This window comes from Erpetoichthys calabaricus, chromosome 10, assembly GCF_900747795.2.
Source record: "Erpetoichthys calabaricus chromosome 10, fErpCal1.3, whole genome shotgun sequence".
NCBI classification, from domain to species: domain Eukaryota; kingdom Metazoa; phylum Chordata; class Cladistia; order Polypteriformes; family Polypteridae; genus Erpetoichthys; species Erpetoichthys calabaricus.
Genome location: NC_041403.2, coordinates 112,318,415 through 112,346,411, shown reverse-complemented (window position 1 = coordinate 112,346,411; position 27,997 = coordinate 112,318,415). Strand labels below are relative to the sequence as shown.

Below are 27,997 nucleotides of genomic sequence, written 5' to 3'. Positions count from 1 at the left end.
CAACACCCTTCATATGTCTCAGTCAAAAGATGGGTTGCAGAATTCCACCATGGCAGGACATGACTAAAAGATGATCCAAGGTCTGGCCAGTCTTTGACGCTGACCACAAATGAAAATGCTGCCACTTTTTGAAATCGAGGAATGACACTGGAAATATCTATTGGGATTAGCCATCGATCATTCAAATTCATTTTATGAACATTTAAAGAAGGTCAAGAATGTTGATTCCTGAAATGAAACATCACAGGAATGTTCCAAGGAGAACCTCAAGCTAATCAGTTTAGACTTAAAGAGATGTAAAAAGAATTCCATAACCAAGGGTGAAAGTTGGATACATCACAATGACCCAAGTTTCAAACGACAACTGAAACAAAGAAGCTTGGTTATTCTCCAACACTAAGGTCCAACTCTGTGCCAGAAGGATCATGCACACATTTTAATGATGTTGAGGATGTATCCATATTGATCACATGCTTCAAAATATCCATTTAACTCTGGTCAATATTATGCTGATTTTGTTTGGCTTTTGTGGGAAAGCAGTAAGAAAAGCTTTTGGCCGTTTTCTCTTCTGCTTCACAACAATGCCCCTGTTCTGCAAAACTGCTGTGCCAATGATGAAGAAATCAAGAAGAGTCATTGTATAAGTAAGACAAATGGTTTACTGTATTTGAGTTACATCAAAAAGCTTATTCGCGTATTAGTTGTAGAAGAGTGTATACGTGTTTATGGGGATTTATTTGAGAAATAAACTTTACTTGGCTTCACTGGTATTTCTCATAGGGCAGGCTCACAAATTCTTGATTACGCCTTGTAAAACGAGAATGCCTGTTCTGTTTTTGATGGGTCCTTGTGGGTGTCGGCAGTTCCTATATTTAACTTTGTGATTGCTATGATTCCCTTTCCCTCATCATCCTCTTAGTGGTTTGAGTCCTTATTTTATGTTCCAGGAAACCAATGTTCTGACTCTGTGCTGTAAACCACTGGGAGGTGTCTGCTTACCAGATCTGGAAGTGTATCACCAGACCTGTGTGCTGCACTTACTCTGGAAGCTAGTCAAGATTTCTTGCCCCTCCACCATGGTTTCCTACTAAGTCTTCAGGTTACCCTCTCCCATAAATTAAATGAAAATTGTAAGTTTAAAGAGTAGTGAGTGCTACAACACTCTTACATGACATACAGTTAGGTCCATAAATATTTGGACAGAGACAACTTTTTTCTAATTTTGGTCCTGTACATTACCACAATGAATTTTAAATGAAACAACTCAGATGCAGTTGAAGTGCAGACTTTCAGCTTTAATTCAGTGGGGTGAACAAAACGATTGCATAAAAATGTGAGGCAACTAAAGCATTTGTTTAACAGAATCCCTTCATTTCAGGGGCTCAAAAGTAATTGGACAATTGACTCAAAGGCTATTTCATGGGCAGGTGTAGGCATTTCCGTCGTTATGTCATTATCAATTAAGCAGATAAAAGGCCTGGAGTTGATTTGAGGTGTGGTGCTTGCATGTGGAAGATTTTGCTGTGAACAGACAACATGCGGTCAAAGGAGCTCTCCATGCAGGTGAAAGAAGCCATCCTTAAGCTGCGAAAACAGAAAAAACCCATCTGAGAAATTGCTACAATATTACGAGTGGTAAAATCTACAGTTTGGTACATCCTGAGAAAGAAAGCAAGCACTGGTGAACTCAGCAACGCAAAAAGACCTGGACGTCCACGGAAGACAACAGTGGTGGATGATCGCAGAATCATTTCCATGGTGAAGAGAAACCCCTTCACAACAGCCAACCAAGTGAACAACACTCTCCAGGGGGTAGGCGTATCGATATCCAAGTCTACCATAAAGAGAAGACTGCATGAAAGTAAATACAGAGGGTGCACTGCAAGGTGCAAGCCACTCATAAGCCTCAAGAATAGAAAGGCTAGATTGGACTTTGCTAAAGAACATCTAAAAAAGCCAGCACAGTTTTGGAAAAACATTCTTTGGACAGATGAAACCAAGATCAACCTCTACCAGAATGATGGAAAGAAAAAAGTATGGAGAAGGCGTGGAACAGCTCATTATCCAAAGCATACCACATCATCTGTAAAACACGGTGGAGGCAGTGTGATGACTTGGGTGTGCATGGCTGCCAGTGGCACTGGGACACTAGTGTTTATTGATGATGTGACACAGGACAGAAGCAGCTGAATGAATTCTGAGGTGTTCAGAGACATACTGTCTGCTCAGGTCCAGTTAAATGCAGTCAGATTGATTGGGCGGCGTTTCATGATACAGATGGACAATGACCCAAAACATACAGCCAAAGCAACCCAGGAGTTTATTAAAGCAAAGAAGTGGAAAATTCTTGAATGGCCAAGTGAGTCACCTGATCTTAACCCAACTGAGCATGCATTTCACTTGTTGAAGACTAAACTTCAGACAGAAAGGCCCACAAACAAACAGCAACTGAAAGCCGCTGCAGTAAAGGCCTGGCAGAGCATTAAAAAGGAGGAAACCCAGCATCTGGTGATGTCCATGAGTTCAAGACTTCAGGCTGTCATTGCCAGCAAAGGATTTTCAACCAAGTATTAGAAATGAACATTTTATTTCCAGTTATTTAATTTGTCCAATTACTTTTGAGCCCCTGAAATGAAGGGATTGTGTTAAATAAATGCTTTAGTTGCCTCACATTTTTATGCAATCGTTTTGTTCACCCCACTGAATTAAAGCTGAAAGTCTGCACTTCAACTGCATCTGAGTTGTTTCATTTAAAATTCATTGTGGTAATGTACAGAACCAAAATTAGAAAAAAGTTGTCTCTGTCCAAATATTTATGGACCTAACTGTAAAAAGGTTCTGGGAACTAGTTATATGGCCATACTGATAGACGTAAGGAAGTAAATGAACTAGGAAGGAGGAGGAGGTTGGGAGCATGCGCTGATAGCGTGTTGCTGCACCCACCACACAACGAACCACCTGGATTGGGTCCCCCGAGTGCATCGGGTGATACCTCAGCACCACACTGGAACAGTGTGAGGTATTTTACGGTGGCTGGAGTGCCAATCCTGACACCGACCCCCAAGTTTTCCCTGTAAGTTGGAGGGCTGGACCAGGTTAACGTCATATCCATGACAACACAACTGCAGGTTAAGCGCCTTGCTCAAGGGCCCAACCTGGCGTTTACGGAAGTCGCAGTTCCAAGTATTTCTTGGTCCATTAAGGGATGCCTATCCATTATTAGAGGCAGCAATTTACAATAAGTGAGGAATGCAGCCTCATCTTGCAGTATGCAGGCTGCAGCATGCTGTACGAGATTACACCTTTGCAGAAATGTTAAGTATTGTAACTGTACTGCCTTATAAAACCATCAGGTGGAGATACGAAAGCTTGAAATGGTGCGTGGAGCTTCACTTTTGCTCAAATCCCAGGCAAGTCTCAAGATGCAGAATTTAAGTTGTTCACTCTTTAGACTTTTACTGGTTTTAAACTGTTAGACTGTAACTCTTGAACATGATAAGCATTCTTCAGGCTTAGAAGAAGAAGAATATACCCTCAATGAAAATTCAAGCAAAATGTTAACAAAGGAAAAAAAATGGTGTCAGTAGTAGTAGATGCATTGGTGTTGCAAATTATAACCACAAAATACGGAACTATAGATGGCAGTAATGCTATAACTAAATACTCCACAAAAATATACACAATCCTCTTCGTAAATAATGATTTTAAACTGTTACAGTGTGGTCTGATGTGTCTTTTTCAGGTTTACTTCCACGCAGAGAAAATGCAAAGTATATTTTGGTAGTAGAAAAAAACAGTAAGATGCACTCCATGATGAATCTGTAAGATGCACTGTTAGCGTAGATGGTAGGAATACTGTAAAGGAGGCTGTCCAGATTTTCATGGTTCCAAAACGGGACACAATTCATTAATCCAGCAAGCGTGCGAAGCACAAATTAAAGTGAAGGGCACTCCCCTTTCATGTTTTGCCTGGCTAAAAATGGGACATTTTGGGAAATTCCTAAAACTGGATATGATGCATGAAAACGGGACTTCTGGTCAGACTAACTGTGAATCATTTCATTATCCTTTTCTAAGTATACATACTGTGCAGAATAAGAATGACATTTGCTGTTTTTAAAATACATATTGATGCAATACTACTTGATAGTTAATATTAGTATGAAATGTATGAAAAGTGGTTATTTTGGGAACAGTTTGACATTCTGTTTTAAGAACTTGTATTGTCGTTTTAGTGGTGTCAGGTAATCGCATGGTGCATTCAGTTAGTTCAACGATTGTTCAAAGCATTACCTTTTGTTTTCTTCTGTACTCTGCTGCAAATCGGTTACACAGCAAACGATCTGTAAATTGACAAGTACACCGGGTTTGAGTCCCGACCACAGTTGCTGCCTTTGAGGAGTTTGCGTGTTCTTCTTCTGTCTAAAGTTGTTTTCCTTCCACTTCCACAAAGACCTGGGTTTATCTCTGCACTCCACAGAACGTTATCATGAATTCTTGTTTAAAAAAGTTTCATTTCCACACATGAACTTTATTGTGGTTTCAGTGAAAATCGCACAGGGTGGGTTAGTTAAGAGTATTATTAGCATGCAGAGGTTAGGATACCCAGGCATAGAAATGGAGCTTACCTTGGGCTGCAAACTTCTGGGGTTGACTTTAAGCAGTGAAACCACGTGCCGCTCTTAAATCGATCCAGAAAATGGATTGGTGAGTTAAAACAAAAATAAAACACTTTTTGAAATATTGTGGAAACTATTTATAATCGTTGCAGCAGCATCAATAAAGCAAGCACACAAAAATAAAACTGGAGGAGAACTGGACACAAAGTAGTAATCGTCCATGGTCAAGGTGCCAGTCAGCTAACACAGAAAAATGACAGGCTCTCCCCCTACAGGGTTAAGAGGTGCGCAGTTTTCGTTTTCGGAAAAAGAGGATGAAAGTCATTAGTGGGACATGTGGGTAACCAACCCTCAACACTTGTCTCCAGAATAATGAGTCTTTATTACTTTAACTGCTAATAAAATTCTATTCATTTGAACTTCTTTTTAAGCTTTTCAAATAGATGCTGGGTCTCCGTTTCTTTTCCATATCAATCAATCAAAAAAAAAAAAAAAGACTACTCCCTGATTTGAAATTTTTTTTTTCTTTTAACATAAAAAGTCTTCAAATCTGAGGAAAAGTGAAGGTATTAACATTTGTCATAATGAAACATTTTGAAACCTAATGAGCCAAGTTAAACTTTGTTATTTCTCAGGCCTATAGACTTTTCATCTACTAGGCTGTCCACTGATTTGTAACCACTGTGATACTCTACTGTGTGAAATACTAAAACATCTTTAGCTACCTTGTCGTACAAAGTAGCGTGTTCTCTGGTGAGCTCTCTCCTTTGACATTAGTTTCATTCTTTGGAGCATAAACATTACCATACAGTCATATGAAAATGTTTGGGAACCCCTCTCAGCCTGCATAATAATTGACTCTACTTTCAACAAAAAAAGATAACAGTAGTGTGTCTTTCATTTCCTAGGAACATCTGAGTACTGGGGTGTTTTCTGAACAAAGATTTTTAGTGAAGCAGTATTTAGTTGTATGAAATTAAATCAAATGTGAAAAACTGGCTGTGCAAAAATTTTGGTCCCCTTGTAATTTTGCTGATTTGAATGCATGTAACTGCTCAATACTGATTACTGGCAACACCAAATTGGTTGGATTAGCTCATTAAGCCTTGAACTTCATAGACAGGTGTGTCCAATCATGAGAAAAGGTATTTAAGGTGGTCAATTGCAAAACAAAGTTGCAAACAAATTGAAAACAAAGATTGTTCAGTATCATGGTTTACAGGAAGGCTACAAAAAGCTACCTGAGAGGTTTAAACTGTCAGTTTCAACTGTAAGGAATGTAATTAGGAAATGGAAGGACACAGGCACAGTTGCTGTTAAACCCAGCTGGTCTGGCAGGCCAAGAAAAATACAGGAGCAGCATATGCGCAGGATTGTGAGAATGGTTACAGACAACCCACAGATCACCTCCAAAGACCTGTAAGAACATCTGGCTGCAGATGGTGTATTTGTACATCGTTCTACAATTCAGTGCAATTTGCAAAAAGAACATCTGTATGGCAGGGTGATGAGAAAAAGCCCTTTCTGCACTCATGCCACAAACAGAGTCACTTGTTGCATGCAAATGCTCATTTAGACAAGAAAGATTCATTTTGGAACAAAGTGCTTTGGACTCATTAGACAAAAATTGAGTTATTTGGTCATAATAAAAAGCACTTTGCATGGCGGAAGAAGAACACCGCATTCCAAGATAAACTCCTGCTACCTACTGTCAAATTTGGTGGAGGTTCCATCATGCTGCGGGGCTGTGTGGCTAGTTCAGGGACTGGGGCCCTTGTTAAAGTCGAGGGTCGGATGAATTCAACTCAATATCAACAATTCTTCAGGATAAAGTTCAAGCCTCAGTCACAAAGGTGAAGTTACGCAGGGGTTGGATATTCCAACAAGACAATGACCCAAACACAGTTCGAAATCTACAAAGGCATTCATGAAGAGGGAGAAGTACATTGTTCTGGAATGGCCGTCACAGTCCCCTGACTTGAATATCATCAAAAATCTATGGGATGATTTGAAGCAGGCTGTCCATGCTTGGCAGCCATCAAATTTAACTGAACTGGAGAGATTTTGTGTGGAAGAACGGACAAAAATACCTCCATCCAGAATCCAGACACTCATCAAAGGCTATAGGAGGCGTCTAGAGGCTGTTATATTTGCAAAAGGATGCTCAGCTAAGTATTGATGTCATATCTCTGTTGGGGTGCCCACATTTATGCACCTGTCTAATTTTGTTATGATGCATATTACATATTTTCTGTTAATCCAATAAACTTAATGTCACTGCTGAAATACTACTGTTTCCATAAGGCATGTCATATATTAAAAAGAAGTTGCTACTTTGAAAGCTCAGCCAATGACAAACAAAAATCCAAAGAATTAAGAGGGCTTCCCAAACTTTTTCATATGACTGTATATACTCGCATTGAAGTTCTCCCTCGGATAAGTCGGGGCTTGATTTTACCGTATAATTTTTGTATTTTATAATGTTGGTTGTTTAAGTCGAATGCAGAAAACTGACACTATTGGTCCAAGAGATTATGATATGCTAATGACCACCTGAATACGGAAGCATATTAGGGCCATGGAGAAGAAAAAAAATACACTTTTTTCCTTCACTGTGTCCGTATGTCGAAAATAAAGTCAACATGCTGACTTTATTCTTGGCATTTCCACTTCAATCTCGACGTTTACGTCAATATTAAAGTCGACATGTTGACTTTATTCTTGTAGTTTATTTTGTCATTAAAGTAGAACGTCGTAAATGTCATTTTGCAATCAATATTTAATTTACTAGATTTTCTCAAACCCCGTCGTAATGTAGTAAACACCACAGAAGATGGTAGCACATTAAATGCTTTGTGTTAAGTGTTTCCTGACCCATATTACTTGGTACATGCTTCTTAAGCCGACTTTCTCTCTTCCTCTCCTCGACTTTATTCTCAACATATACTTTTTTTTTTTTCCACTGTGTCCGTATTATTTTTCCTTCTCCGTGGCCCTAATACACTTCCGTACCTGAGAGAGTAACCACGGAGCACACTGCCTTTTTTTTTTTCTATGTATTGTGCCAACGTGACCACGTGGTAATACCTGAACTATTCTGAAGCGAAGTTTGCACTGTTTCGTGTTTTTTGTATCTCACACCCTCATACCCCTTTATCGTAAGAGTATCCCTTATCTACTATGGAGCATTCGATCAGAAGAAAATATGAAGCTGGTTTTAAATTAAAAGCCATTGAAGTGTCGAAAGAAACTGGTAACAGCACTGCTGCCACAAAATTCGATGTGTCTGAGAAACTGACAGACACAAGAAGATGTTAAAAAAAATAAGTGTCGTATTTTTGAACGGGCGTATAAGTCGGGTCTGATTTTATGATCGATTTTTAGGGTCTCAAGACCCGACTTATACGCGAGTATATACGGTATTTGCTATTGACAAGGTTGTGATGGCTTGAGGCAGGCTGTTGAGGATGAATTGAGGCCCGGCTCGTCAGGGTGCTGAGCGGTCATTCAGAAAGAACATACAGAAAATGTTTCTAGGAAGCTAATAATCCAGCTGAGTGAAAATATAATTATATTCAACGGGAAATGAAGTAAGAAAGGACTGGCTGATGTAAACATTTTGAATGTTGTGCACATGTGTTGAATGCTGAACAATATAATTAAATGTGATTTAGGTACGTAAATTCATTTTAAGTTCAAGCAATATTTTCACACAAATGCTTATGTTTTACTTTATTTATTATAATTATATTTTTATCTTTTGTAGTATCATTTAAAATGATTTTGATTTAACTTTACCTAATAAGCTATTATGTTCAATATTCAGTTAGTAATGTGTTACTATTTCATTTTTTTTTTTCATTCTCGGTTTAACATTATTAACATCCTCAGTGGTGTTACTATGTCATTTATTATTATTAGCATTAGTATTATTTGTAGCATTATTGTTTATTTAATGATATCTTTAGACTGTTCTAGTAGGAGTACAGTGGTGTCTCATACTTCAAATAATTATAACCTTGAACGGTCCAGAGTTCGATTGCTAAATTCGAGAGATATATGATTCAGAGTTCGAACTGTGTGTGCAGTGAAAAAAATGCAGCAATAGATGGCGCTCACACAGCGAGTGTTGTGTACGGTGTTAGTCCTTCAGCTGTTGTTGACATACAGGCATATTCTCCCACCTTCCCCCTTTCTCTTACTGGAGTCTCCTGTCCTGCTGGTGTACTGTGCGGCCTGCTAACTCAATAGTTGTATCCAGAAGGGGTGAATGATGCCAGGTCTCTGAAATTAGCAGAAGGCAACTGTCCTTAACGATCTTATTCACTGAAACCAGTAGCTTCAGTTCGTCCATCTTATTTGAGAGGCATCTTGCGTCAGTGAGAAAAATACTGGGAAGAGGTCACTTGTATGGCCCCCTCTGTAGCCACACCAGCCCTGCACCGCCTCGGTCTCCTAACTGGAGGGATGGTAACCGGCAGGGAGCCCCGACACCTGGCTCTATCAACCAGGATGTCGTAGAAGCGGCAGTACAGTCCTGTTTTTAGACATTATTCACCCAGCAGAATGTCATTATGGCAAACAGTAACACATACACAAAAGGACAAAGAAAGCGCCGAAAGGAAGGGCACCGTGCCTCTGTGTCTATGTGCACCACCATATATTTCATTTTATTATACACTACATATTTATTGTTTTCATGTTTTATTATTTAGGGCAATTAATTGTGTTACTTTTACCATAAATTATGTTTATTTGCTGTTTATGTTTATTGAAATGGGTATTGTTTAGGGTCTGGGAACAGATTAATTCACTTTCCATTATTTCTGATGGGAAAAAATTGATTTGGACTTCGAGTTCAAACAGCCTCCTGAAATTAATTAAGTTCAAAGTACGAGGCACCACTGTATTTGTGACAATTAATATGTACTATTACAGATAAAAGATTTTATATGTGTATTAAACCCTCTTTAAGATCCTAACCTTTATTGGGTAAGGGTGGATGTTTTATTGTGACATAGCTTTTGGGGACACCTCTCTTTAAAACATAAACCCCTTTTCAAATACACAGATAGTTTTAAGTGGACCCACAGTATAATATTGGACTGATTTAAGGCTAATTATTTTTTCCTTCATTTTGTCCCGGGGCTGAATACTTTTCTAAACAAAAAAAAAAACCTCACACAAAGCAGTGGTTTCACGCATACCTCAACATAAAACACTTATTTATGACCAATGCTCCAAGATTTCACATACTTGTTACTTGTTCTTATTACATACCCGTTTGTGTCATCACTCATAAGCTGAAAGGCACTTTCTGGAAAGAAAAAAAAAAGTTTGAAGTAGTTGGGTGGCTGGTAATCCGCAGTGTCCAGCCGCACACCACATCCTTTGATGAAGTCCAGTAGCCACCTTGCCTCCCACGGATCTACAGTATGTCTGTGTCGTCCATCCAGGGTGAACACTGCCATAGGCACGATAGCTACACGAGTGTGTTCAGCACTACGATCAGCTGGGAACCGATCAGTTGATGCATGTGCCTGTCTTTCATTTTCGATTTCCAGATCATTTGGATCAAAATTAAAGATCCATATGTGTCTGTGTAGTCCTCCCAGGTGAACATTGCCATAGGCGCATCAGCTACACGATCAGCTGGGGACTGGTACCTAACTCTCATTTTCGAGCTCCAGTTCACTTGCATCAAAATCGGAGTCTGACTCAGCAATAATATATGAATAAATAATATACAAGGGGTATTCTGCTTTGCGCCTTTGCTTTGTTCTCTTGCCCGATGTTGCTTCCATTCTAGATGTTGTTTACTCTATACTGCTGAAGCACACGCAGGAATTCGACGTCGAGTCAACAAGTCTAACAGTCCTCCCAGCAAAGAGTGTCTACCTGTAACCCTGGATGTTGACTGTAGTCGACATCCGCCCTAAGAGTTCATTCTCAGTCGCTACTTTAGCTTAGATTTTCTTACACTTACCAACCTTTTGGGATATAAATTTCACAGTTGCAATGCACTGGCATGCAGGGCGATGGTCTGCCATCTTACTGACACGAGCTCCTTTAGACAGACTTGACTGCAATGGTAGCTTTTCTGTTGGGAGTGTTCTCTCTCCTTCACCCCTGATTGAGCTCGCTGAGAAATGATCTTGGTTTCCTAACCCCTGACAGTATAATAGAGCAAATGTGAATGCAGCAAAGCGGGCTTTATTAAACATTAATTTTAAAGCATTACTCGGCACACCATTCAACCTGCTACTTCTAGATGTTTAGTCTTTCCAGGCGGCTTTGTTCTTGCAGTAACACGCACCATTCTTGGTTTTTACTTCATGTTCTATTTGTCTAACCTTGTATAGGATGTTACCAAACATAAATAAAAACCATGTATGCCAAATAAGATGCTTTAGCTCACATTTTGATATCATAAATGGGGACAGGCTGTTATAGCATGGATTAAAAAAATAAAGTCTTTGTTAAAGTGTGCTTTTTAAACGGTACAAGAAAAGTTCTACTTCTCTCAACAGTGGACTTTATAAGTGTTAAGAATAATGAATTTTAACTCTTTATCTGATTTACTGGATTGATTTTATTTTTTAATGGACTGAATTTTAATTGTTTTTTTATAGCAATGTTTGTTTGACTGTTGTTTTATAACTTAAGTTGTTATATGGAAATAATATCAATTCAGTAATAAAAAAAGAATGGGCAAAGAAAAATAAACATTATTGAAAAAACTAAAAAGGCTTATCTAATGTGAACAGCCACTATATGGAATTCAGCTGTCCATTTTTGTCTGTGGTGTTATTGTACAACATTGGGATCTAAGCTACACAAATTTATGTGTAATATCTTGAGATTAATAACCCAGCTCTTCACACTGTCTAGACAAAGACTTATTTCTTATCATTATTACCACTATTTTCTCCTCAATTGGTTTTATTTATCTTGTGCTACTTCTATATTTCCTGATGTTCTATTTTCACTTTATTTATTTGCATTTCCTGACTTATCGTGTAGCACTTGATTACAGGGCACGGTAGGTCAGATGAGGAGTCCATACAACTGATACCACAGAGCAGGGGTGGCCAACTCCGATCCCAGAGAGCCACAGTGGCTTCAGGCTTTCATTCTAAACATTTTCTTTTTGCTACTAACTAACTTCATTGAATTGATTTGCTATTTAATACTCAGACCCTTTAAATCAGTCCTAGAGGGCCGCAGTGGCTTCAGGTTTTTGTTCCATCCTGATTGCTTCATGAAAAATCATTCATTGCTGATGAAGCACTTACTGCTCAAGTGACATTTTTATGCCTCATTTTAGTTTTCTTGCTTGTTTAAGATTTTGAACCCTTAATTGCTTATTTTAGTCATAAACTGTATTTATTGTTTTAACTGCTCTTTATTAGCAATAAGATGCAAAAGACAAAGGAACCAGCAGTTCTACGTCTAGCTTGTCTCCATTTCCACCTGTGTGTATCTATCATTCAATATTTGGTTTAATCAAGTACTCCAAAGGAAACTGAAGAGAAAGTAAAGAACTGAAAATTACTTATCCATTTTAGGCTTCAAATCACTTGGATGATACATGTATCATTAGAAAGGAAAATAATTCAGACGTGCGCGTCAGTCTGCGGTGGGCTGGTGCCCTGCCCAGGGTTTGTTTCCTGCTTTGCGCCTTGTGTTGGCTGGGATTGGCTCCAGCAGACCCCCCGTGACCCTGTAGTTAGGATATAGCGGGTTGGATAATGGACGGATGAATAAGCGTCAGTAGGCTATGCACCCTAGGAACCGAGTTAATTGAACTATTCTATAACATTTCAGTAGTTATTTACCACTCTGATGCTGATCTTTCTAATCACAAAATGGGTCATTGCGATAGCAATTGACAGGAATTCATAATTACATTATTTGAGGGTTCCTCTAGAGTGCCTCTTTCTCTTGCACAATTTGGCTCAAACACTAATCAGCACATTGTCAACTCATAACCGGTTTAAGTTTCAAGTTTGGCATTTTTCCATCCAGTTGTTTTAGCTCTAGACCATCCTCAAGAAACTGTGACACAGACACACACCCATCATCAAGATATCGATGTTTTCAGTATTGAGGGGTCTCCTAAAAAGTTGTGATCCTTCGAAAGGCAGAGATGAAAATTTTTGATGAGTCTAAAGCTTTCACTCCTCCCCCGTAGACAATAGGGTAAGAATAGTACAGTTAAAACACTAAGGAGCCATGGAATTAAATAAGATCTGTTATTGGTGAGGATTGGCTTCTAATTAGGCAACTGGGTTGATACAAAAACCTGCAGCCACTGCGGCTCTCCAGGATCAGAGTCAGCCACCCCTGCCATATGCATTATGAATTAGTGAGAGTGAAATCTAATAAAAATGAAGGTATGCATTTGTACTACTCTTTCTCTAAAGTCTTTGGAACTCTAATACTTGTGGTGTTTTTATGGCAGTTAGTTTAATGACTAACTAGTTAATACCACCTGTTAGGTGACTGTTGTTCACGTGTGGATCTGCAGTGTCCATCCACCGCACCAGGAGTGAATGCCTATGCTTTCTTTTTTTCTAAAATATAGCAATGTCATATTAAAAGATGAGCTTTGGTGCTTTGAAATAAAAAAAATGTCTATAGGATTTATTTTAAAGTAAAACTGAAGAACTGGTCAAGGGTCTTCATACTTTGGCCATGCAGAGTCAGAGCTGTGTATTTGTTCTAATGTTTAATGTCTCCTGCTTGGAAATAATCGAGACAAAGATGTCTAGAAGAATTTAACTGTTTACTTCTTTTCCATTACAGATGTGAAAAACCAGAAGAAAACTGAAAAATCTCTCCTAAAACCAGTTAACCCCCAAGGAGGAGAAAAGAGGGAAAAACTGATGACTACCTTGTGGTGCGAAACAGAGCTGTGAAAAAGCAAAACAGAGAACAATCAGATGCGTACCTTTACAGTTTCAGTGCACTGCAGTGTCTAAATTAATATCATTGATAACCCATTGACAGTGTTTGCCGTTAAATGGCTCTGATTAAAGTGGGCTATTCTGTTTATTCATGGTTGTTTGTTTCTTAGAAATAAATTAGTTGATTTAAAGTTACCTAAATCATATCCAGTTATGTGGTTTTTAATTTTTGAAATAAAAATCTATACGTTAAAAGAAACTCTTTATAAATTAATTTTGCTTCAGTGTTGCTACTGATTTAAGTTGTCTGTAGAAAAGATTTCTATTTATTTTCTTTGCCAAGTCCGTCATTGGAGGTGTCAGTCTTTGATGTAAAACTACATTACTGGATATGATGAAGCTAAATAAAAAGTTTAAAATGCAAAATAAATTTTAATTGAGCGCTCTAACAGGAAACCAGAAACGTTACATACATCTCCATGTAGGGCCTAAAGGGTTTTTGTGATTTGTAATGTTTGTATTGTCATAGTAAAATGGGCACTAACATTTCTATTTCATATAGTCCAAGAATGAAACCTTTTGCCAAGTTTTTGTAGTGCTTAAACTTGTCATTGTTTACCATACACGGTTTTTTTTTTCTCCCTATGGAATGTAAGTAAAACTTGTGCACATTACATTCAAAAATAAACAAGTGTTGGTCCATTTTTTTCTGCCAACCTCCCAAATGCTGATGCTGTGGGTCCAAACGAAGGGTTTACTGCGTTAATGGCGCCACGTCTGGGTATGGCACGGTCCATTTAATCACCGAGATATTTTGTGCTACATAGTACCTAATAGATTGTATTTTTTTATAATTGATTTTTTATGATGGGCTCGAAGTACAGCACACAAAGATATGAGAACAACAAGGTAAAAAGAAGGAATAAAAATGATAAAGGAAGCAATAAGAGTAAAACAGAATTCAGCCTTAAAATGTTTTAATGGTTGAATAAGGGTCGTGTTGAAGATGTCAATTGCTCCAAACAGCATTCAGGAAATGCTAAATGTTGGTATACAGGATTGCCTGGACAAAAAAATCAAAACGTTAACACCCAACATTACGACTGCAGAGCAATTTCAAACAAAGATCTTTATATATTCAAACCCTTCAAACTTCTTTGGGAGGTTACCACACAAGGAGATTTGTAAAGACTGGAAGCTAGAAACGTAGGATAGAAGGGTATAAACTTAAGGCCATTGGGACTCCTTTTGGAACAAATAGGCCCTGTTCCGCTGTGATGGGTTGCATTGTGAATTTCCCCTTGGGATTAATAAAGTATCTATCTATCTATCTATCTATCTGAACCACAGGGCCACCAATGTGTAGGGGAGGCAAACAAGTAGATTACTTGAGGATTGTTTATACTAGATAATGGTGGGGGTTAGGACTTGCAGGGAGTTTAGGACCGGTGTGAAAAAACAAATATGCATAGGAACATAAATTCTAACCCTACGTTTAGTGCAACAGTAAAATAGTAACACATTAAAAATAGCTTGCCTGTGTATCCCTCTATGGTACAGTCTCTGAATCCACTGATTTGTGATGTAAACTATGCTTTGGCCTTATTTCATTACCTAAAATTAAACACAAAAATCAATTCTGGCAGTCTTTAAAGTGCCGAAACACCTGCTTAACTGATTTATTTTGCCTTCTGTGCACACTGAACAACAAGTCAACTGTGATTTTGTAAAATGCAAATAAAGAGACCAAAGCAGGAAGATGTAATGTTGCAGTGCATAAACACAGCATTATTCTACTTCAACAAGTCCTTAGAATTAATAATTCTAATGTGCATAAACTACGAATGTTCCTTTATTGCTTAACAAAAACAATTCAAATTTTTTTCATATTATTTTCATATTAGCTCTTCTTGTAGATAAGCAACATTCTTCATAAAACATTTCACTAGCAACCCAATACACGTTTATTTTTTTGCCACCTTCACTATCCATTCCACTACAGTTGTGCTTTTCATCCATCATACCTACAGGACTTCAGGCACTTTCTGATCATTAAAATGACAAGGCACTCACCTTCCTTTTTCCCCCACCTTATACAGATAGTTGGTTTCCAAATGAACACATTCTTAAAGAGAAGGCCTTCCATTCTGACATTACTTACTTTGGTATACTTGCAGTCAAACATCAACATTATTTAATGGAATTCTGGTCATTAGCATTCAGAAAAAAGGGTTGATAAGATATGACCTCCATGTACATTATATGGTCATTTGCTCGAGTCTTTTACTTCAAGGGACATATGGAGGTCTGCTATTTGGACTTTCCACCTACCATGTAAAATAAAATCACCAGTTTCTGTCAATGAAGAACTCTGCCCTTTGATAGTTTAGTGATGGATAAGACACCAGCCTACAAATGAGGAAAGTTACATTGGTTTTTGTACTGTACAAAATTGTTTTAATTTATTTTTCCCTGCATATGAAGATTAATTACAAATGTTTTTACAATATGAAAAAACATTTTGTGAATGTAAAAATAAAGATATAATCAATAACCCTTTGAAGCATGCTGTACACATCTGAAAAGTTCACACGCTGTTCAATTCTAGTCACGTATTTCAGAAAGTAAACCAAGTCAGGGTTGTTTTGGTCTGGAATTGCGGCTCCATGGCTGTCAAATGTGTGACACTAATAATGGTCACTAGTAGCAACAAACAGGCCTTATTTTAACGGCTCATCTCAAGAAGCTCACTTTCTCCGGTATCTGAAAAGAAAGAAAAAAATGTATATATTTATGCAAACATGTTTATGTACATATTTATATTTTATTATAAATGACACACTCTTACACAGTACTGGCAGTCTATGCATTTTAGAAAAGCTAGTAATGCAGATTATTCTAAAAAGTCTGTATAAAATCAACTACACCAATTTGCTCTGCATTGCTCTTGGGTCAAGATAAATTTCAATATTTTTGGAGTACTAGGGTGTTGTACCGTGTTAGCCATTATGAATGTAGAGAAAAGCCAAGCAAAATGACACCTTTTATTGGCTAACTAGAAAGATTACAATATGCAAGCTTTCGAGGCAACTCAGGCCCCTTCTTCAGGCAAGATGTAATATTTTTGGGTAATATTTATAAATCTGAGGTGCCACTGGTCAAAGAAACTGTTTACCCTAAAAAAAAACTGAACCATATTAAGACTTAACCTAAGATTAAATTATTTAAATATTACAAGGTTATGACTGAAAGAAAGAAAGAAAGAAAGAAAGAAAGAAAGAAAGAAAGAAAGAAAGAAAGAAAGAAAGAAAGAAAGAAAGAAAGAAAGAAAGAAAGAAAAGAGTGGAGATGAATTAACACTTCAAAAAAATAGGCCTTTCATAAGGAGGTCTTGACCAACCAATCTTTTAGAGTTTTTTGAAGAAGTAACTGGAACAGTCAACAACACAAACAAAGCACAATTTACTTAAGACTTTCAGAAAAGCCTTTCATACAGCCCTACACCAAAGATTAATTCTGAAGCCAGAAGTTGTAGGCATCAGAGGTAACCTACAAAACTGCAGCCCACACCATGTAAAACATTTTTCTGTTATCAGTACTCTTTGTCTCTGGGCTAGTTACCCAACCTGTTTACCTCTGTACCTCGCTGTTCCCTTTACTGTAGAACCATTTCAGGAACCTTTTGAAATTCCAAATAAATTAAATTCTATATTTTGATTTGGCCCTCTATTGGAGTTTAAAAACTTTTAACAGGTCACTTGCAGAATCTTCTTCTTGCAAAGCCATACCAATTTGTTATTTAATATATTTTTAATGCAAATATTATTGTACCTTGTTTTATACCTGAAGTAAGTAAGTAAAGTCAAGTAAGACTTCTTGCCCTATAATTACTGAGATCTGTTTCATCTCCCTTCCTGTGGATTTCAGTCCCATTTCAGACTTTAGAAACATACACAGCAGCTTGAGAAATCTTAGAAAGAAGAGCAACCAAATGCACCCCAGCACAAAAGGCCCTAAAAGGAAATGCCCTACTCTGAGGGTTCAGAGAGTTTCTCTATAGAAGGATGCCTTTGTCTGAAAACCAAACTAAAATATATTTTGCATTAGTGTGTCTTATCAAACTAGAAGTGAACTGTTTGCTAATTAAAAGACTATGGCATACACTGGGCACTGTACTGTGCTAGTGTATGACACCGACTTTAAACTCAGTTCATTAGGTGCCTGCAAAAATGCATTAGGACCCTCTGGACTTGTCATGAACATGAGATATACTTTATCTGTGGATCTTACACAGATACAGCATAAACTTCACGATACATTTCAAAATGAAAAAAGTATCCTATAGGCTTAATTATAATTCTATCACTATCAAAACTTATGAAGAAATGCCAAGTGTGTTTGGTTTGTTTTTGCTCCAATATCTTGCCCGTTAGTCCAAGGTAAGCAAACTTACTTGGCTTTGGATTTGAAACCTCCTCCCTTTTTATGAGTAGGCCTTCCAAGTCTCCTCTTGTCTTCAAACGATGGACTAATGAAGGAATAAAAAAAATATAACATTAATTCATGACCACCTTACAAAAGCATTTTTTTAATCAAATGTTTGTTATAATTTAAATATCAAATACAGTACTAGGGTGTTTTACCGTGTTAGCCATTATGAATGTAGAGAAAAGCCAAGCAAAATGTCACCTTTTATTGGCTAACTAAAAAGATTACAATAGATAGATAGATAGATAGATAGATAGATAGATAGATAGATAGATAGATAGATAGATAGATAGATACTTACTTTATTAATCCCAATGGGAAATTCACATTTTCCAGCAGCAGCATACTGATACAATAAATAATATTAAATTAAAGAATGATAATAATGCAGGTGAAAAAAAGACAATAACTTTGTATAATGTTAAATGTTAACGTTTACCCCCCCCCGGGTGGATTTGAAGAGTCGCATAGTTTGGGGGAGGAACGATCTCCTCAATCTGTCAGTGGAGCAGGACATTGACAGCAGTCTGTCGCTGAAGCTGCTCCTCTGTCTGGAGATGATACTATTTAGTGGATGCAGTGGATTCACCATAATTAATAGGAGCCTGCTTAGCGCCCTTCGCTCTGCCACAGATGTTAAACTGTCCAGCTCCATGCCAACAATAGAGCCTGCCTTCCTCACCAGTTTGTCCAGGCGTGAGGCGTCTTTCCTCTTAATGCTGCCTCCCCAGCACACCACCACGTAGAAGAGGGCGCTCGCCACAACTGTCTGATAGAACATCTGCAGCATCTTATTGCAGATGTTGAAGTAATATGCAAGCTTTTGAGGCAACTCAGGCCCCTTCTTCAGGCAAGATGTAATCACAAGATTACATCTCGCCTGAAGAAGGGGCCTGAGTTGCCTCAAAAGCTTGCATATTGTAATCTTTTTAGTTAGCCAATAAAAGGTGTCATTTTGCTTGGCTTTTCTCTAATATCAAATACAAAAATAGAACAAGCAACACAATATTTGAAAAGGATTAAAAATCCAAACACCCCACTTATTGAAAAAGGAAAAAAAAGTTAGTTAGGTCAGTGCAGTGAGTATCCGCCATCTGATGGAGAACCAGCTTCACCACTCACTTCCCGTTTTAATAATGATCCGTGCCACAGAGACTACGAGCAAAAGTAAATTACAGAAGGAAGATTTCCAAAGGGTACAACCGAGTGAGTCAGGGCATTTCTAGCAAAAAGCAAACATTGTTTTTACAACACCCTGCTGGATAACAGTATGAGAAAGAGAAGAGAGGTCTAACAGGAGGAATATTTGATGCAGTAGAGTGTGATATTAGTAAAAGTAATAGGTAAAAGTTACATAAACGCTGAAAACAGTAGTCTAGAAAGCATGAACTGGAGACGCATAAAGTTGGAGTTCTTTAAAGAAAACATTTCTAAAGGAAATTATTTTCCAAGAGCAGGGAACATAATTAGTAAAGGGCTTGTAATTTCTTGAAGCATTTTGACTTTCTATAGAGAAAAGACAGAGTGGAACAAAAAAATAAGTGAACATGAGGCAAGTATGAAAATCAGACAGAAGCCAGCACAACAAGAAGTCAAATGCTACTAACCCTGCACGGAATTTCTTAAGAGACCTCTTGCTAGTGTTGGTTAGTTCTTCATCAAACACAGATTTCTTCACCTTATTTCCAGCATTGCTTTTCTTTGTTTTTTCTAATGTAAGGGGGAAAAAATAACATTAGACACTGGTCTTCAATTCATTTTGTGTTTCTAGAGCTTTCCTTCCATTAGACTACCAGGCACAGATGCAAGAACAGCTCAGGTCCTCCCGTCAAGCCATCTTACAACAGATTATGGGACTTTGTATATGAAAACCGCACAGTTTGCTTAAAATGGAAGCCCAAAAAGACAGAAGAACATAGTGTGATGTGTACTCAAGGTGCCTGCAACAATGAGGCTGGCTGTGGTGTTTGAGGGTTAGTGAGCTCTGTGCAGGCTTTAATAAAGCTTGGCACTCTAATAGAAGAGGACTAAGCTTCAATTAACGGCTCTAAAAAACAAACCTAAATGCCTTCCTAAAAAAGAAACTCCTCCTACTCTGTGCAGTAAAGTCATGATGACACAACCTTGTTTGAGGTTCATACTGAGCCCTATGCCCTGCCCATGGCATTTTATTGCCCAAAGACCACTTTCTGATTAACCAGGTAGGTTTTACAACTGCATCAGTTTACTTTTAAGATATACTGCAGGAATGTGATGCAATATGCACTCTCCCAGTTTCCAGAACCATCAGTAACATTGTGGCCCTTGTGTCTACCCTGTGGTCAGATGCCTTTGTACTTACAGAAGATAAGAAAATAAGATGGCGCTCCCCAGAGGGCGACGTTGCGGAGCTCTCAGAGTCAAGGTATTTCTTTTTCCTCTTCTCCTTCTTACTTTTTTGTGCCGAGTTAAGGCACACTCTGCAAACATTCACTATGATCGGGCGACCTTATAACAACTGAGAGAGCGCAGCCATATCAGACTTTTCAACCCGATCTCACTGGAATTCCACCATGAGCTAGCATGCTATGCTGACTCGGTCTAGGCCGGCCACCAACAGGGAGCTCTTTTGAGAACAGGCCGAAGCGGAGGCGCGGCAAATGGGGAGGAGCTGACTGAAGGCTACGGCACTTGGTTAGAAATGGAAGGCTAACCCTCCCGGTCATATTGTTTGCAAATGTTCAGTCTCTGGAAAATAAAATGGACGAGCTTCACGCTTAGATTTCCATGCAGAGGGAAATTCAAGATTGCTCCATATTGTGTTTCTGCGAAACCTGGCTGGGGGAGAGGACACCCGATGAGGCAATAACACCAGACAGCTACATGGTCTTCAGGGAGGACTGATGCGCTGTGGACAGCGGCAAGACTCGCAGAGGAGGAATGGCCGCCCTCATCAAAAAATCATGGTGTACCGACTGTAAGACCATTTCTAAATCCTGTTCTGAAAAATGTGGAATATCTGACTTTGAAATTAAGGCCATTTTTCCTGCCCAGAGAACTGCAATAAATCATTGTGAGTGCCGTGTATAACCCCCCGTCCGCTAAGGAGGAGGCTGCACTGAAGGAGCTACACGATATGATCAACGAGCATGAAAACACATATCCTGATGCCGCTGTTATCATTCTGGGAGATTTTAACCACTGCAATCTCCAGAAAAATATGCCTAAACTGCATCAGTTTGTGACCTTCCCCACTAGGGGAAATAAAACACTGGACCACTGCTACAACAACATCAGAAATGCCTTTTCAGCTGAACCAAAACCTCATTTTGGAAAGTCTATTCACCTGGCGATCCGGCTCAATCCAGTTTACAACAAAAGGCTCAAGACAAAGCCAGTCATAGTCAAGACTGTTAACACCTGGACTGATGATGCAAAAGTTAGTCTGCAGGGCTGCTTAGAGGCCACAGACTGGAGCATTTTCAAAGAGGCCTCTAATGATTTCCATGAATACACAGAGACTGTGAATGACTACATTAGTTGGTGCACGTCCATATGTTCCCCTCCCAGGACTGTGTGTATGTTCCCTAACCAAAAACCCTGGTTTAATGGGGACATAAAACAGAAAATCAGGAAGCGGTGGAAGGCCTTCAAGTCAGAAGATCAAGTGGATTATAAGCCTGGTACAAGCTGCAGTAGTCCATCAGAGCAGCAAAAAGGGATCACTCACAAAAACTTGAAGGCTACTACCTCAACCACAACACGCACAGCATGTGGCAGGGAATTCAATCTGTCACAAACTACAGGAGAACCACAAAAACAACCACAGACCCCCGAGATGCCACCCTTCCGGACAGCCTTAACACCTTTTATGCCAGGTTTGATAGGCTGAACACAGATACACCCTCAAAGGCCCCCTGTGACCCCACAGACACTGCCTTCCAGGTGACACACACACAGATCCTGAAAGCTCTGAGGACGGTGAACCCCCACAAGGCTGTGGGACCCAATGGAGTTCTACCCAGAGTTCTGAAGGCCTGTGGGGAACAAGTAGCTGGTGTGTATACTGACATCTTCAACCTGTCATTATTCCAGGCAGTAGTCCCCCGTATTTTTAATTCCTCCACCATCATAACAGTCCCCAAAAGACCGGACACATCCACCCTAAACAACTTCAGGCCAGTGGCAGTCGCACCAATCGCCATGAAGTGCCTTGAAAAACTGGTTCTCATGCACATTAACCACATGGTCCCGGACACCATCGACCCCCTCCAGTTTGCCTATCGCCCCAATCGATCAGTGGATGACGTAGCAATAGCCATATACCACACTTTGCAACACCTGGAAAGTAGCAGAACGTATGTCAGGATGCTCTTCCAGGACTACAGTTCTGCTTTCAATACCATCCACCCGGGCAAACTAATCGAGAAGCTGACAGACCTCGGCGTCCCAACTCCCACCTGTAACTGGATCCTGGATTTCCTGACAGATAGACCACAGGTGGTGAGAATGGGAAGACGGGTGTCTGCTGAGCTCACAGTCAGCACAGGATCCCCACAGGGCTGTTTTATCAGCCCCAAGCTCTTTACCCTGTACACTTATGGCTGTGTCTCCACCCAGGACAACACCATCCTTACTAAATACGCTGATGACACCACTATCCTGGGGCTCATCAAAGGGGGAGTCGAGTCAGGATACAGGACCATGGTAAATAACATTCTTGTCTATGGAGAGGAAAATGACCTCATCCTCAACATAGATAAGACCAAAGAAATAATATTGGACTTCAGGAAGTATCCTCCCCCTCTATAGCCTCTTATCATCAAAGGGACTGAGGTGGAGAGGGCCAACAGCCACAGATTCCTGGGACTGCAGGTTACATCAGACCTGAGCTGGACTCTTAACACCACAGCCACAGTGAAAAAAGCCCAGCAAAGGCTTTATTTCATTAGGCTGCTCAGGAAAGCCGGCCTGAACCATCGCCCTCTCACCCAGGCCTACAGAGGACTGACAGAGAGCATTCTCAGCACAGGCATCACTGTCTGGTATGGGAACACCACACAGACAGAGAGGAAGGCTTTGCAAAGAGTCATAAAGGCTGCGGAGAGGATCACAGGGACAAAACTTCCTTCCATGGATTCTATGTACGCACATCGCTGTCGGAAAAGAACAGAGGGAATTATCAGGGACTCATTCCATCCAGCCCACTCTCTGCTTAGGCACAAGAACTGTACGTACAATCTGAGACACAGCAGAGTGGACAGCATCATCACTCACAGAACAAGGTTTTTCAATAGCTTCTTCCCAGCCACAGTCAGACTGATGGCAAAACAAAATTACTGAACATGTGAAATAACCCCACTCTACCTCACTTTATTTGTCATGTAAATGACGAGTGATAAAATGTGAAATATTTTAACTGTGCAATATCTGCAATATAATTGCATTTTTTGTGTAGATATTACCTGCTTTTTGTATAGTGTTGGTATAATTCATCCATCCATCCATTTTCCAACCCACTGAATCCGAACACAGGGTCACGGGGGTCTGCTGGAGCCAATCCCAGCCAACACAGGGCACAAGGCAGGAACCAGTCCCGGGCAGGGTTGCCAACCCACTGCAGTGGTATTCATATTATTTATTATATTGGTTTATTGTTTATTTTTTAAAAATGTTTACTATGATGAATGACTCTGAAAGAGCTCTGCATACGAATTCCAATGTGCCTTGACTGTTGGTTTTATGCACAAATGGCAAGTAAAGAACCTTGAACCTAGCTCAAGCACAGTCCACCAGTTCTGTATATCTGGAGTTAGGAAACATGCCGGGACAGGAAATGGTCTTATGTATTTTCAGAGACTACAGGGAGTGTTGCATCACCGCATTCCATCTAAGCTCGGGGGTGATAAATACTAACTTGTTGTCCCTGAGCAATGTCCCTGATTTCCTTAAACGCTTCCATTGAAAGCCCTTTCAGGGGCCATCTCAGAAGACAGAAAACTGTTATGAAAATCCTTGAGGTGGCCCAGTGGCCAACTGTATGAACCGACATATGAAGGTATGCCAGTCTGCCAAAAATTAAAGACAATGCCAAATGAGCCTGAAGAACTGTGCGTCGTTGACTTGATGGGACCTCTTGCAATGAGCAAGAACCAGAAGACGCATCTGATGGTCATGGTTGGATACTTATTTGCACCACCCTTAAAAAGAAATCTTTATCCGCTGCTGGTACTAAACTATACATGTAATTACGGTAGAGGTTCCATCTCCCCAGTCTAACTTAATAGAATGAGTAAACTGGATCCTTTATTGGGTTAAGTTCAGATCTCATGTCCTCTCCAAGGCTTAATTTACAGTTACTGCAAAGCTAGTGCCAAAATAGTTTAGTCCATCAAAAATACTTAAGTTTTGTCCAGTCAATTATCAAATACAGTGGCAGATGGATACCGATAAAACAGACACTAGTAATGTAACCAACATAAAGCTTTACTTTGACTGACAAGGTGGTCCAGGGGTGGGGAGTATGTAGTAGTGGTATATCAGTGTTGTCTTTAGTAATTTCCTCTCACCTTATTGTCTGATTCCTCATTTGACTATGTCTTCTTACCCAAAGCGGAGAGGAGAACTGAACCTTTTAAGGGAACATGTACTGAGGACTGGCCATTTGCAGCTTAAAAGAAACAGAAAGTTAAGCTAGTTCTGTCAAAAGTAATTTATAAGTGAAATGTTCTGATCTTTTTTTATCTGCATATTTAGGAATATATTTTCAGATTTGAAATGGGCAGTGTGGTCACACAGGTTTCTTAAAGCTTAGATGTTCTCTTCAGCCACCAGAGGTAAGCACAAGACTTCTCTCTTGAGTCTAACTGCAACCTGAACCAGGCAATAAACTTAAAAATGGACTTGGAACGGTAATCTGTGGTTGGTTCTATTTGACCAGATAAAACAGTCACACAATGCAGAGCATGCCATCTGGAGTTTAAACGCATATGCCTCTTGCTATGGCAGACACCAAAAACTGTGTGAAAGAGAAGTTACATGTGCACTCTGTTTCTGTGGAAAAACTGCACCAAAAAAAAAAACAAATTAAGCAACTCAAAAGCTAAATCTATTGAACGAGAAAATGGAAATGCTAGATCTTTTGAAATGCGGCGTGTTTGCTCGATTGTATGTGATATGCAAATACTAATATTTTAGTTAATTATTTAGCTGGCAGGTTAATTACACGCAAGTATGCCAGGTGAAAAATTATTAATCTGACTTTGTTTTTTTAATGATAACTTTGTTTAAGTTTGATCCTTAAAAGATTGTTTTTGATGAACTGTTAAAAAAAAAAAAAAAAAAAAAAAAAGAGCTTTGGTTTTATGTGTGACTGAAGTCAGAGCCGGTCAATCCATGAAGTGACTTAGGTGGCAACCTAGGATGCTGTCATCTGAATGGTGTTATTTATGACTGTAAAGAGGTGCGTACTCTGGATACTTAGGGGAGCAACACCCACAGGTTATCATACATCATAATCTAATAATATCAACTACCCACTACGGACAATGAGGAGTGATGTGTTTCCACCCCAAACTGGGCTCTAAATGGGCTTTAACCGGCACTCACTGAAGTGTATTTTCAGGTGACAATTTAAATACGTTTAACATGTTATACCATTTTTATGAACTTGGCTATATATCAATTCCTGAAAGTAATCATAAAGTATTAATAAAAAGTCACATTTTCAGCATTCAATCAGAATACAAATCTGAATACATTAAGGACTGTATATTCTGTATCTACAAACTTTTTTTTTTTTTTAAAGTACTCTGCCCCACACCAATCACCTATGGGGTTTATCCATTCGTTCAGTGGAGTAGAGTGAGGAACAAAAGTGAAGGCAAGAATTTCTCAGTATCTGTAAATTACAAAAATGATAAGTGAGAGCAAAAATGGTTGTAAATAATATTAACAGAGTCAATACATGTGGTTTTAATAAACTTCTTCACTAACTTGTTGTGGCAGGCTCATCCTCGGCCATTGCACGTGCTCTTTTCGGTTTGTGGGATCGTTTTGCAACTCGCTCTGCAAACATCTGGGATTTTAGGATCTCAAACTGGACACGCTCTTCTGCCTGAAAAGAAAGCCAAATACTGTAAAACAGGAAAAGGGAATGTCTTTGTTGCCATGTGCCTATTTTTGTGTAGCTATTTAACAAAACACTATACTTTTGTTCAAAAACTGTTTCTCAAAAACTAAAGCGCTTCCTTCACACATTTCTCAATCAAGACTAATAGTAAAAGACTATACAAATATTAATAAATATAAAAAGTTTAGATTATTAAATGTAACCTGTTTTCTTAAGTTTTGAAGAAAATGTAACAATTTTTTTTTAATCATGAAAAAAGATACACTATTTGGTTATAAACAACTTACAACAGTGATTTTAGAACAAAGTTGTCTTTCAGGTAATATTTTACTATTTATTGTCTGAAGCAAAAAATAAATTTTTCAATTACCAATGTCTAGTGTTGCCAAGTACCCTTCAATGTACAGTGCAGCAACATCACAAAGTAGATTCACTTTCTTTATCTATTTACCTGTGATGTCATGCTTGTTTTGCCATGTCAGTAATGCATAAAAAAATCAGGATTATTTGTTGCATTGGAATTTCAGGGAAAAAGAGGGTAGATTTCAAGGCACTACATTGGCAAAAATGTTTCTGGGTTGAACATTGAATGCTATTACTGGCAGAGGTTTTGGAACCAATGGAAGTCTTTTAAAAGAGTATATGAAACACAAAAACAAGCAACATAACAGCTGCATTGTACCTAAGTGGCAGCTGTGGTACTGAAGTAGCTACTTAAAATAGAACTCTCTGATCAACTCCAACCTGTAGGTCCACTACTAGCAAGGGCACAATATCTAACCACAATGCTTACTAATAACATTTTTTTTTACAAAGTTGTGACAGACAGACACTTTATTAATCCCAAGGGGAAATTCACGTACTCCACAAGCAGCATACTGATAAAAAACAATATAAAAGAGTGATAAAAATGCAGGTACAGTTAAGATTTGTGTGGTAATTGGGGGGATATGGTTATTTTTGCTATATGTTTTGCAATATGTATTTCTGCATTTATTTGCTCATCTGAGTTTGCTTTTCTTGCTGATATTAACATTAACTCCATTTTGGGAAGAAGGTGAAGAGTTTAGGATGAAATGAAGAATTTTGCTCATCTCAAATAAGTTTGTGAGGTGTAGCAAGTCGGAATTTGTAGGTGGCACTTGTTGCAACTTTTTTAAGATAATGGGATGAGTTTTAAATTGGGTTCATTTAGCACCCATTACAGCTTTTTTGCATCTATTTTATTAACTTAAAATGGTTGAACAATTGATTTCAGAAAAATATCCACAAAACTTAATTGTACCATATAGTAAATAAACATTTTCTGGAACACAAGGTTGTCCACCAAATGAAACTCACAAAGAATGAAAGTTACGTCCTGTCTCAATTGTTTCAATGCAGGATGCAAAACTGTGATCCAACAGATTGTATTCTATTGCTCAGAAATGCATCCCATAACTTCTACACATCTGTGGAAGTAAAGGAATAGCAAATACATGCTAGAAGCTGTTCTATACAATGTGGGTGATGTGAAACATGTGTAAGCAAACTTCAAGGATGTGGCCTAGCTCAAGATACTGAGTAAACAGGCTTCCCTCAGTTCTTAAAAAGGGAAACTGTCATTTCTTTTGGTAAGCATTCAAAGAGTCAGTAAAGCTAGCTTTGTATAAAAATAAAGAAGGGACGGTTTGAGAGATGTGTAAACAGGTAGTTTTTCTTTAGACAAAAGGTTCTGATATAGTATGTATTTGAATTTGTCAAATGGAGACACAGAGAAATGATGTGCTAATATACTTAAGAAACCTGTTGGAAACTGAGGAAAAAGCTGCTGTTTTAGGCTGTACTTAATATACAGGAAATTCTTTTCATAAGATTCCACTTTGTGGTGA

The 27,997-nt window shown here is 38.8% G+C and overlaps 2 protein-coding genes across 5 annotated transcripts in view; one reads left to right on the top strand and one right to left on the bottom strand.

Moving 5' to 3' along the window:
- stau1 (staufen double-stranded RNA binding protein 1) overlaps positions 1-27,997 on the top strand; it is an 814,059-nt gene that overhangs the window by 142,408 nt on the left and 643,654 nt on the right. For 2 of the 4 annotated variants that reach the window (XR_003717528.2, XM_028811732.2), the window contains one exon: positions 13,428-14,255. The exons of 1 other annotated variant lie outside the window; for it this stretch is intronic. The gene's annotated coding sequence lies outside the window, so the exon portion shown is untranslated. Of the gene's footprint in view, positions 1-13,427; positions 14,256-27,997 lie in introns of those variants that run through there. One more of the 4 variants, XR_007936091.1, reaches the window with a different exon arrangement.
- Positions 15,426-27,997, bottom strand: part of ddx27 (DEAD (Asp-Glu-Ala-Asp) box polypeptide 27) — a 91,052-nt gene continuing 78,480 nt past the window's right edge. Inside the window, exons 18-21 of the mRNA XM_028811731.2 lie at positions 25,991-26,111; positions 19,624-19,726; positions 17,982-18,056; positions 15,426-16,291 (exon numbers count right to left, since the gene is read on the bottom strand). Coding sequence (XP_028667564.1) covers positions 16,276-16,291; positions 17,982-18,056; positions 19,624-19,726; positions 25,991-26,111 — 315 coding nt within the window. The 3' untranslated portion in view covers positions 15,426-16,275. The remainder of the gene's footprint in view (positions 16,292-17,981; positions 18,057-19,623; positions 19,727-25,990; positions 26,112-27,997) is intronic.